The sequence below is a fragment of the Callospermophilus lateralis genome, chromosome 1, assembly GCF_048772815.1.
Source record: "Callospermophilus lateralis isolate mCalLat2 chromosome 1, mCalLat2.hap1, whole genome shotgun sequence".
In the NCBI taxonomy this organism is placed as follows: Eukaryota; Metazoa; Chordata; class Mammalia; order Rodentia; family Sciuridae; genus Callospermophilus; species Callospermophilus lateralis.
In genome coordinates, this window is record NC_135305.1 from 116522134 (window position 1) to 116534293 (window position 12160).

At 41.3% G+C, this 12160-nt stretch overlaps 1 protein-coding gene across 5 annotated transcripts; it reads left to right on the top strand.

Annotated features, from left to right (window-relative positions):
* The first annotated feature begins 15 nt into the window (after positions 1-15).
* Positions 16-11039, top strand: Hscb (HscB mitochondrial iron-sulfur cluster cochaperone). 5 transcript variants are annotated; one of them, XR_013092193.2, is made up of 7 exons: positions 18-344; positions 1674-1770; positions 2105-2194; positions 2778-2922; positions 7725-7819; positions 7954-8001; positions 10904-11039. XR_013092193.2 is itself a non-coding variant. In XM_076865067.2 (6 exons), exons 1-6 carry the CDS (start codon positions 118-120, stop codon positions 10996-10998), a joined length of 702 nt encoding a protein of 233 aa, XP_076721182.1. In that variant the 5' UTR covers positions 17-117; the 3' UTR covers positions 10999-11039. The 5 variants fall into 5 exon arrangements, 4 of the variants coding, with proteins under 4 accessions (XP_076721188.1, XP_076721182.1, XP_076721197.1 ...); XM_076865067.2 differs by lacking the exon at positions 7725-7819 and having other exon boundaries at positions 17-344; XM_076865073.2 differs by lacking the exons at positions 7725-7819; positions 7954-8001 and having other exon boundaries at positions 16-344.
* The last annotated feature ends 1121 nt before the right edge of the window (positions 11040-12160 follow it).

Below are 12160 nucleotides of genomic sequence, written 5' to 3' on the forward strand. Positions count from 1 at the left end.
CCTCCAGGAGACCTCGCCCCCTCAGCTCTCCAACCAATCAGCAGCACTCGTGTGTGCGGCTACGCTCTCGGCTTTTCTCCCCAACACATGACCGCGGCCAGATAGGCCACGGGCCAGATGTGGGGCGGGAGGGCCCAGGTGTTGTTTCGGCTATGGGGGTTGCGGCCCGCAGGGGTCCCCGGAAGGAGAGTGTTAAGCTGCCATGCTGCGTCGGAAGAGGGAAGCGGTTCGGCGAGGTGTTGGAACTGCGGCAGCCCCGGGCGGGGGGACGGGTTCTTCTGCCACCAGTGCCGAGCGCTGCAGCCGCCGGACCCGACTCGAGACTTCTTCAGCCTCATGGATTGGTAAAGGAGCTCGGGACGGGAGAGACGTCTGGGGCTGGCCTGCGTGAGAGGAGGGCCGATCGGGCTTGGGAGTGGGAAGGCCGGGCTGCTAAGATAGTGGGTGGAGCCCTAGAGAGCGAGGTCGGGGAGGGGTCTCCAAGAGGGGAAACTGAGGGGCGGGGACTAAGGGAAGGGGCGTTTGAGGTTGGAGAGGAAAGGGGAGGGGCGGGGAATGGAGGAAATCGAGGGTGACTGGGGAGGGAAACTTGAGGGGCCAGAGCTTCCTGACTGAGAAGGGAAGATGAGGGGCCGAACTTGAGAGAAGGGAAAGGCTCCGGAAGTTGGAGCTGGGTTGAGACTTTTAAAAAAGAAGTATCGATGTGGAGTCCAAGATTAGAGAGTGAGGGTCGGAGATGTGGCCTTTGTCTAGCATGCTTGACGCCCTGGTGTTCGGTCCCCAGCATCAAGGCGGCTTTACTGTCTTTATTACTCACGGGAATAAAGACAGAAAAATGTTGTTGGCAAGCTCCAAGGACAAAATGGAAATTGGAAGAAGAGGGTCCAATGGGGTTTTTCCCTTCATTATTCTGAAGATTGAGTAGCCTGGAGAGGTGTGGGTAGAGCTGAACTGGTAAGCAAGTAAGGCAGGTTCTGGGAGTTGGAAGAGAAGGAGATTGGGTTAAAGTGGGAGACTGGGTTGAAGGAACCTGCACGTTGGAAAGATAGGTTAGATTTCAGAATGCCCCTTCCCCTAATCTGCTCCCACCAGTCACTGAGCACTTGTGATGGGCTGTAGTAACCCGACTTTTTAAGTTGTCAAGTTTCCAATTTGTGTTTGTGTGGAAGAAGGTGTACCTGGGATTGAACTCAGGGGCACTCCATCACTGAGCCACATCCCCAGCCCTATTTTGTATTTTATTTAGAGACAGGGTCCCATTGAGTTGCTTAGTGCTTCGCTGTTGCTGAGGCTGACTGAATTCGTGATCCTCCTGCCTCAGCCTCCTGAGCTGCTGAGATTATGATTTCCTGGCGTGCAGCACCAGGCCCTGCTAAGTTTCCAATCTTGCCTCCCATCTCAGAGTCTTTGCACTTGAAGTTCTCTCTGCTGGATGACAGTTTCCTCTGATCTTTGATTAATCAGCTTTATCATTCAGAATTTAGCTCAAATGTCATCTCTCTCCACACATTGTCACTTTCTCTGACCCTGTTCAACTTTCCTTCATAGCACCTACCACTTTTTGAAATTCTCTCTCTTCATGTTGATTACATCTTCCCTATAAGAGCCAGTCTCATAACATATAAATCTATAAACATCTGTGACATGAATTTTATCTCCCAATTTCCTTCTAGCAACCGTTCCTTCAGAGTTAACACTAAAAAACTCCAGCACAGGTTTCAGCAACTACAGCGTCTTGTCCACCCAGATTTCTTCAGCCAGAGATCTCAGGTAATTTATTGACCACCCCCTTATTCCCCAGACACCTATACACTGGGTAGGTAGCAGTGGCCTGTGATTAACTGATTATCAGGGACAAAGTTAGACTACCAGCTCCACCCTGTGGCAGCGGGACCCCAGCCAAGCAGGCCCTGGAAATGTCATTCCCTCACATTGTTTGTCTGATTACACAGACAACTTAGAACTCATGAACTAAAATTAAAGACACCTCACCCAGCACCAGTTCTACTCTGGCCAGTTCCTTAGGTGCCTGCCTATCAGCCTATTATAAAAGTTTGTGAATGAGAAGGCAGATTTCAATGACTGTCTTCTTCTCTACTAACAGACTGAAAAGGACTTCTCAGAGAAGCATTCAACCCTGGTGAATGATGCCTATAAGACCCTGCTGGCCCCCCTGAGCAGGGGACTATACCTTGTAAGGTGATTTCTCGAGTCTTTTATGAATAACTTCCCCCTGTATTCAGCAGAAGTGTGCTTGAGACCTTAGCAAGTCCAGGAACCCAGTGATATTTAGACTCAGAGATCGTACACAAAGAAAGAAAAAATATTATACAAGTGTATTTTCAGAGTATTCTTTGTAAATCTTAATTGCCCAATTGCATTGTTTTAATCATTTTCTATAAATTTCAAGGATTTGATAATGATAGTTTTTAGGGAAGAGTAACTTCGGGTTTTTTTTTTTTTTTCCTCCCAAGAACATCTTAGAATCCAGAAAATTTTAGAATTGAATAGAAAGTTTACAAACATCTATTTTAAATTCCAAATGGAGAACTGCCTGCCTCAGGGCCACACAGTTCCAGGTAACATAAGGTGGGATGCTGTTTCAGAACTCCTGTCTCTGTTCAGGCTTTTGACAGCCTACCTCACACTTTCATTATTGAGACAGATCAAGTGTTCCCCATGAGTGGTATTTTATTCTGATGGGTAAGCAAGATTTACATGACTCTGGTCATAGTTTCTCTAACCAATCTTATTTTCCTTGCTCTATGCTTCAATAGCTAAAGCTTCATGGGATAGAGATTCCTAAAGGGACAGATTATGAAATGGATAGTCAATTCCTCATGGAAATAATGGAAATCAATGAAAAACTTGCAGAAGTTCAAAGTGAAGCTGCCGTAAACGAAATTGAATCCATTATACAAGGTAAAAGAGCAAATATTGAATGTGTTTTATCGTTGTTATGCGTACATGTCTGGGATTAAATGAAAAAATGGACATAGAGTACATGTTGGGTGTTGGGATTCTGGCTCAAGGGTAGAGCACTTGCCAGCACATTGGACATAATAAGGAATCAAGGAATATATTTTTTTTCCTTAATCATACTAAAACCAGTTTTGCTTGGAGGTTAAACTTGCAATGTCTCTAACCATGTGGAAGGCAGTTTTTTTGTTGTTGTTTTGTTTATTTTTTGATACTGGGCATTGAACCCAGGATTGCTCTGCCACTGAGCTACATCCTCAGACCTTCTTATTTTTTGAGATAGGGCCTCACTGAGTTGCCCAAGCTGGCCATATACTTTTGATTCTCCTGTCTCAGTCTCCTGAGTAGCTGGGATTACAGGCATGTGCCAGTGTACCCAGCTAGAAGGCAGCCTTAAACCAAGAACATAATTATATTTTGTACACTGCAGTGATCTTTTTTACTCACAATATGATTTAGATACTATTTTTATCTCTAACAAGTAAAATGGGCTTCAGAAGTTGGCAGAAACGTCCAAGATCACCAAGCACAGGCACCCAAGGTCACAAAGTAGATATGCAACAGGACAAACCTTGAAATTCTGACCTTCTGATCCTGAATGGGTTTGTTTCTTACTTTATTCCATAGTATATCTGTCAGGGTTTTCTAGAAAACCCATATTATACAGATAGGTTTATTTGAAGGAGTTGGCCTGAATGATTGTGGGGTCTGGCACATCTAAAATCTATAGAGCAGGCCAGCAAGCTAGAAACTCAGGTCAAGTTTCTATGTTAAGTCTTAAAGCAGAATTCTTTCTCTGTTTAATGTGTTTACTTGATTGGAGGACGCCCTCCCATGTTACCAAGGTTAACTTTACTTAAGTCAACTGAGAGCTGAGGATGGAGCTCAGTAGTAGACCCTTGCTGAGCTTGGGAAAAGCCCTGGGTTTGATCTCCAGGACTGCAAAAATATAAATACAATAAAGTCAACTGATTATAAATATATATATATATATTTTTTTTTTAATGTTTATTTATTTTTTAGTTGTAGTTGCATACAATACCTTTATTTATATGTGGTGGTGAGTATCAAACCCAGGGTCTCGCACATGCTGGGTGAGCACTCTACCACTGAGCCACAACTCCAGCCCCATAAATATTAATCACATAAAAAACACCTTCACAGTTATCATCTAGACCATTGTTATTATCGTTTCCTAGTACTGGTGGTTGAACCCAGTGATATTTTACCACTGAGCTATATCCCCAGTATGTGGTGCTGAGGATCGAACCCAGTGCCTCACACATGCAAGGCAAGCACTCTACCACTAAGCTACAACCCCAGTCCCCCTTTTTATTCTTTATTTTGAGACAGGTTCTCATTAGTTGCCCTGGCTGGCATTGAACTTGTGATCCTCCTGCCCCACCCTCCTGTGTAGCTAGCTGGGTTAGAGGTATGAGCCATCAAGCCTGGTGTAGACCAGAGTTGATCAACACCGAAGCACCATAGCCTATCCAAGTTGACACATAAAATTAACCATTCCACTTAGAAAAGACTCCCAGGTTCTCATACAGATTATATGTGCTTATGCACTTTTTCAAATATTTATAGTCTGCCTACTATGTATCAAGCACTATAAATGACGTAGAAAATAGGAAGGAACAAAAAAGACATGGTCTGTGTCTTTGTGAAGTTTATATATTCTAACCCAGCATGTTTAAACTGAAAGTTATGTGTCTCCTTTCTTTACCTTTCCACCAAATCACCTGTGCCTCTTCCAGTGTTCCCTCTGTTACATGTATGACACCATAGAGCTGAACAATTATAAATCCTTAACAGATATCATAACAAGTTAATTCTCTCTTCCCTTCATAGTCAATCCATCAACAAGGCTTAAAGAGTGACCTAAATGTGTCTCATCCATCCCACCCATCACTATTTTCACTGCTACAACCCTGTTCCAAGTACCATTCCGTTCACCTGGACAACTGCAGTAGCTTCTAACTGGTCCGTCTGCCAGATTTAAATATTCCTGTCATTGTGTAATCTTTTTGAAACCCAAATTAATCACCATCCTTGACCTTCCTAAAAAGCTTTAAGTGGTTTCTCACTGTCCTCGGGTTTAAAACTAATTTTTATTTTTTTGTTTATTTATTTATTTATTTTAGGCAAGGTCTCACTATGTTGCCCAGGATGGTCTTGAATTTCTGAACTCAAATTATCTCTTCCTACCTTGTCTCCTGAGTAACTTTTTTTGGTGGGGGGGGGGGGGGGGAGTAACTGGGGATTGAACCCTGGGAAGCTCTACCACTGAGCTATATATCCAGCCCTTCTTATTTTTAATTTTGAGACAGGGTCTCATTAAGCTGTCAGCGGTGGCCTTAAACTTGTGATCCTTCTACCTCACCCTCCTGAATCACTGAGATTATAGGTGCGCACCATCACACCTGGCAAAACCAAAATCTTCAGCATGGCTTATAAGACCCCGTATGCTCTGGCCTCTTCTCCATTTTGTCCGCTTCACTATAGACACAGTGGCCTCCATTTCCTCATCTGTACCAGGCACCCTCCTATTCCAGCACCTTTGCATATGTTGTGGTTGCTGCCCAAAATCCTCATCTCCCCCAGACCCCATCTAAGTTAACTCCTTCAGATCTGGGAGCAGTCACCACTCCCCAGAGAAGCCTTTTTTGACCTCTATACCTCTCCTGTATAAGATTAATCACAGTTATAACTATACACTTCTGTGTGACATTATTTGAACAATATTGATCTCCCCACTAGATTTCTGAAGAAGCAGAAACTATGCCTCACATCTTCAGCTCACACTACAGTACTCAGAGCATAACAGGAACTCAGGAAATATTTATCAAATGAGTGAATAATAGCAAAAAAAATTAAAGACTATAAAATAGAAGTTGTAGTGAGGAGACTGTCAACTGTTTTAATAGCATTAGGAGTGGGTGATGTGCAGAAAGGAGAGACCCAGAGCATGCAATCAGAAGGGCTTGCTGCTTCAGAAAGCAAGGCAGCATGAAGCTCTGAGGGGAAGGAGACGTAGGTCTATTGCCACCACTGCTTCTGACTTTTTTATGTGACCTTGAGCAAGTGACTTCACGCATCTCGGCCTCAGTTTCCTCATTCATAAAACAGAAACTATTAGTACTGCTTGTTGTAAGGAAATGAGTAAAGATAAAAAAAGCAGGTCACACACTTAGTCTAGTTCTTGACTTCGAGCATGTAGAACGGACCTTGATTTAGATTTAATTCCTACATTTCCTCCCAGCCTGTACCAGTCAGGCCTTATTAAGTAAATGTACAAGGTCACAGAACCAGTTAGTTTTGGGATCAGGACTTCAGAGCCTGTGGACTTACCATCCAGGACTCTTTCGTTGATGCCAGTTGCTATTCAAGAGGCAAGATTCAAACACTGGGCTGGAAGTCAGGTGCCTGGGCTTCTTTTCCCAGCTCCTGCAGTTCCCAGTCATGGGACAATTCCCTCCCTATCTATCTTTAACTACCTTGGTAATATGATGTATTTCAAAGTTCTTTGAAAGAAGGCACTGTATAAATGATTGGTATTATTTATATCTGGAAAACTCGGTAATTTTTAAAATTCCACATTTTCCAATGAAGAAGCAAAAGAAATATGAGATAGCTTCCTAAAACACTTGGTGTGCCCTGCTGATAGGTGATGCTCAGGTGTTAATTTTTTCACTGAAATCTGGAAGACTACTTGTTGGAGGCAATGAGGCATATCCTTGTCCCGTGTTATTCAGCTTTCCATCTCTGACAAAATACCTGAGGTTATAGGCTTACAAATTAAAAAAAAAAAAGGGCTTATTTTGGCTCACATTTTTAGAGGTATCAGTCTCTTATGGAGGGGATTACTAGAAATTGAACCCAGGAATGCTTGGCCACTGAGCTATATCCCCAGCCCATTTTGTTTTTATTTTGCTACAGGGTCTCGCTAAGTTGCTTAGGGGTTTGCTAAGTTGCCGAGGCTGGACTCGAATTTTTTATTTTCCTGCCTTCCGTGTTGCTGTAGGTACAGGCGTGCATTTCCATGCCCCGTTGAAAGTCTACATTCATGTTTGGTTGACCCAACTGTTCTGGAGGCCCATGGTGAGGCAGCACATCATGGCAGAAGAATACAGTGGAGGAAGCTACTCCCCTCAGAGAAACCAGGAAGCAAAAAGAGTGACCCACAATGACCTAACTGCCTTCCACTAGGCCTCGCCTCCTAAGTTCCACCATTTGCCAATAGGGCTAGTGACCAAGCCTCTAACACATGGACCTCTGGAAGATTCTTATCCAAACTATTGCACTCCTCCTATCCCTTTTTTTTAAATTTGATTTCCTACAATTTTATAAATCTCAGCGATTGCCTCTCAGACCTTCCATGGGCTAAAAAACAGTGTAACCTGGTATAGTGGCACACACCTCTAATCAGTAGCTTAGAAAGCTGAGGCAGAAGGATCACAAGTTCAAAGCCAGCCTTAGCAACTTAGCAAGATTTTATCTCAAAATAAAAAATAAGAAGGGCTGGGGATGACTTGGGATGTCGCTCAGTGGTTGAGCGTTCTTGGGTTCAATCCCTGATACAAAAAAAAAAAAAAAAACAGTGTAATGAGGTTCAGCCAGTGTTGCTTCTTTTTATTTTTTCTTTTTGTGTTTATTTTTGGAGGTAGTACTTGGATTCAACCCAGGGGTGCTCTACCACTGAATTACACCCATAGCCTTTTTTATTTTTTATTTTGAAACAGGGTCTCACTAAGCTGCTGAGGCTGGCCTCAAACTTGTGATCCTCCTCCCTCAGCCGCCTGGCCTGGTACTGCATGAAACTGCAGCCACCATTGAGGTATATTCAGAAACAAAGGTTATGAAACCATAATCTTGAATCTAAGCTTCCTGCCTGTTTAAAGCTAGATGATTATAAAGTGGTATTATGAGTCTATTTAAATAGAAAAACTAAGATAATGGTTTCTCTTTCAGCTAAACAGAAAGAATGTATTGACAACGTGAGCAGAGCTTTTGAACAAGGTATTCTATTTTATGACTTTGTTAAATATGGAAAGAAATTTTAAGCATTGAGGCATAACTGTTCATTCAATGAGTAGCTTTTATATACTTATCCTCTGATAGGTACCTGGAAATATAAAATATGTATGAATTATACTTCTTGCTATAATTATACTTCTATAGTCTTGCTATAGGAACAAACTGTGAACCAAAAACAGAAATATCCCAGTGAAACATTAAATAGGAGGAAGGCACTTCCATTCCATTTTAGAAAGAAAATAAGGTAAGGTATAGAAGTGAAATATTGAGCCGGGGATATAGCTCAGTTGGTAGAGTGCTTATCTTGCATGCATAGGGCCCTGGGTTCAATCCCCAGCAGGACCAAAAAAGAAAAAAAAAAGTGAACTATTTAAAGTCTATCAACCTAGAATTCTGTACTATGGTATCATCCTTCAAATCTGATGGAAAACTACTTTCTTAGAGGAACAAAAACTAAAGGAATTTGGTGCCTAAAGCTAAAAGGAGTTCTTTAGAGAGAAGGAAAGACTGAGTATGGCTTAGTGATGGAGCACTTGCCTAGCATGCACAAGACCCTGGATTTGATCCCCAGCACTGCAGGAAAAAAAAGAAATAGAAGAAAATGATATGGGTCTGAAATTTGGGTCTTCATAGAGGAAAGAAGATTATTGGAAAAGGAATAAATGAATGTCAAATACTTTTTTTTTTTCATTCTCAATTGATCTAACAAACAAGTTTGTTCAAAACAATAATAGAAGCCAGGTGCTGTGGCTCACATTTGTATTCTCAGCTAGTCAGGAAGAAGAGACAGAAGGATCACAAGTCTGAGGCTAGCCTGGGAACTTAGTGAGACCCTGTCTCAAAAAGAAAACAAACGAGCCTGAGGGTGGCTGAGTGGTAGAGAGTCTCTGTGTGCAATCCAGTATGGGGTGGGGTCAAGGACAAGACCCCCAGCCATACTCAGTGCCACATATTTGTAAGCCACTACTTGGGAGGCTAAGGCTAGAGGATCACTTGAGCCCAGGAGTTCAAGACCAAAGGCAACAGTAAGACTCTCAAAAAAAGGAAAGAAATAAAAAGATGCAGGCTGGGCTGGGATATATAGCTTAGTGATAGAGCATAGTACGCCCTCAGTTTGATTCCCATTACCACCAAAAAAAAAAAAAAAGCCTCACTATATAAATATAATGACATATAAGTTAGTGAAGTGAAGGGCCAGGGATAAGACTCAGTATAGAACACTTAACCTAGCATGTGTGAGGCCCTGGGTTCATACCCCTCCACCACCAAAAAATAAATAAATAAATAACCTGATAAACTATATGTTTTACCCTAATTTTCAGATATTTGGATATTTAAAAAGTTGCCAGATACAGTGGTGCACATCTGTAATCCCACAGCTCAGGAGGATGAGGCAAGATGAATGCAAGTTCAAGGCCAGCCTCAGTAATTGAAGAAGGCCCTAAGAAACTTAGTGAGATCCTAACTCAAAATAAAAAGGGATGGGATGTGGCTCAGTGATAAAGTGCCTCTGGGTTCAATCCCCAGTACCAAAATAAATAAATATATACATGCCTATATACATACATAAATACAATAAAATAAATACTAAGGGCTGGGGTTGTGGCTTAGCAGTAGAGCTCTCGCCTAACTCAGGCAAAGTCCTAGGTTCGATCCTCAGCACCATATAAAAATAAATTAATTAGCTAATTAAAAGATATTGTGTCCAACTACAACTAAACAACAAATATTTTAAAAAAATAAAAATAAATATTAAAAAAGTAAGGATAGCGGGGCATGGTGGTGCATGCCTGTAATCCCAGCAGCTGGGGAGGCTGAGGCAGTTCTTCAGTGCCCTGCTCAGTGAGACTCTGTCTCTAAATTTAAAAAAAAGAAAAAAGAAAGAAATGGTGTTCCAAGCTCCCTGCAGGCCCTTTGCTAATCATTCCATTGCTTTTCTTGTAGTTTTAATGGATATAACAGTAAATCACTTACTTTTGCATATTTTTTTAATCTTTGTATAAATAGCATCATAATTTATGTATTCTGAAATTTTTTCTGATAATTTTCAATATGGATAATTGTAACATCTTCACTTCAGCACTCATCACATTATTTTGTATTTATTTAAGTCTGGTTTTCTCAACCTCAGCATTACCAACATTTTTTAAAATTTTTTTTCTAGTTGTAGATGAACGCAATACCTTTATTTTATTTATTTTTATGTGGTGCTGAGGCTCAAACCCAGTGCCTCACACGTGCGAGGCAAGCGTTCTACCACTGAGCTACAGCCCCAGCCCCACATTATCAACATTTGAGTCAGATAATTCTTGGTCATAAAGGGCTGTCCTTTGCACTTTAAGGTATTTAGCAGCATCCTTGGCTTGTACCCACTAGATGCCAGTAACACCTTCCAGGTTACAGCAACTAAAAATGCCTCAGACATTGTCAGATGTTCCCTTGGAGGCAAAATCACGCTCACTTGAAAGCCACCAGCTTAGGGCATCATTCTCAGAGACTGAAAGCCACCTGAGGACAGCTCTGTGCCTTGGCACCTGTCTTCAGAGAAGCACCTGGTTCTTCTACGGCCTCCGCAGGGCTACCACCATATGTGTTACGGGAAACTGTTAAAACACAGTCCATTTATTATTTGGGACCCTCCTGAAGAGAGTCATTTCCTCAGATTTATCCAAACCCTGTAAACATGTGCTCTTGCCTCCTTTTGGTTATCTCTTTGTCTCCTTAATAATTCAGATGTCCTCACTCCCCCTTGCTGATTTTCTGAGTAATTGAGGGCCCCTCCAACGACCCAGGCTTGGCTTTGATCTAGCTGCCTTGGTTGCCAGAGTAGGTCTTATTCTTGCTTAAAATGAAGCCTGACGTCAATGTCTCTTGTTTATTTCAGATGACTTTGAAAAAGCCAAGGAAATTTTAACAAAGATGAAATACTTTTCAAATATAGAAGAAAAGATCAAGTTAAAGAAGATTCCCTCTAGTTAATTACTTATTTAAAGTTTTAAAAATAAATTTCCTGTATTCTTTTCTGGCTTCTGCTAATTGAAAATAGGTATGCTTTAACCTTTATATCATTTTATTTCAGTCTGTGGCTCAAGCTTTAATGGATGGCAAAGTTCATTGTGCTGGAGGAAAAACAATCAGATCAGAGCTTGAGTGGTCACTTCTTCAACTGACTTCATGTAATACCTGATACAGCAAGCATCCCACCTAGGCCAGTAGATGAGGAGGTGGGGAAAGGACAACTTGAGGCCCTTTTTTGCAGATGGCCAGATAGTGACTATTTTAGGTTTGATGACCTTATATGACCTCTCTTATAACTTCTCAACTCTGTCATTTTAGCACAAAAGCAGCCAAGACAATATTTAAATGAAAGGATGAGTTCACTGTTTCAATCAAACTTCATTTACAGGGGGGAAAAAGAAAGAAAGAAAAAAGAGAGACAATGTTTTATTTACAAAACAGGCAATAAGCCAGATTTGGTCAGAGTTGACTAGACACACAACATCTTTTTAATGGTATGACCTTCATTTTGACTGGCAGTCCCATTTGTTACTGTGGCCTTGGGCGTATTCTGTTTGATAAAAAGCAAAGCCACCTAGAAGTCTCTTTGGCCTGTAGATAATGCTAGCAAGAACTAGTCTGATAGTAAATATTAGCCCCAGTTCTACTCCTCCTGGATAGGGTGGAACAACTTTACTTATTCTCTGGATAGTTAACACTCTCTTGTCACTATTTCCATGGTCTTCTAATTCAGCCCAAAACAGCTTTACCTCCCCTTTTGGATCTTAAGAAATTCAGTTTAAGTTTTTGATCCATGTCCAGGAAAAAAAAAAAGTTGGGTTTTTTGGGTTTTTTTTTTTTAAGTCTCTGATCAGGAAAGATTAAAATAACAAACAGAAAATTCTGATTTAAAAAAAAAAATACATTCAAACACTTCTAGAAAGAATCACTTACTAAACCAAATTGTCCAAAAGCTTAAAATTGCAGTTATTTTGTGGTCCCTTGTCATTGTCTAAAAATTTGTATTTTGTGAATACTGATTCCATTATACTCAGTGAACATTTTAGTATTTACTGGTGTTCAGGAGGCAAATTAATTAGAGCAGGTGTTGGACCTAAAGGTACTTGGGACTATCAATACAATC

Excerpts from the sequence above, each read along its gene's own strand:
- Hscb (XM_076865067.2), top strand. The coding sequence starts at position 118 with ATGTGGGGCGGGAGGGCCCAGGTGTTGTTTCGGCTATGGGGGTTGCGG. Across the intron at positions 345-1,673 it reads TTCTTCAGCCTCATGGATTG|CAACCGTTCCTTCAGAGTTA; the intron begins GTAAAGGAGCTC and ends ATTTCCTTCTAG. Across the intron at positions 1,771-2,104 it reads TCTTCAGCCAGAGATCTCAG|ACTGAAAAGGACTTCTCAGA; the intron begins GTAATTTATTGA and ends CTCTACTAACAG.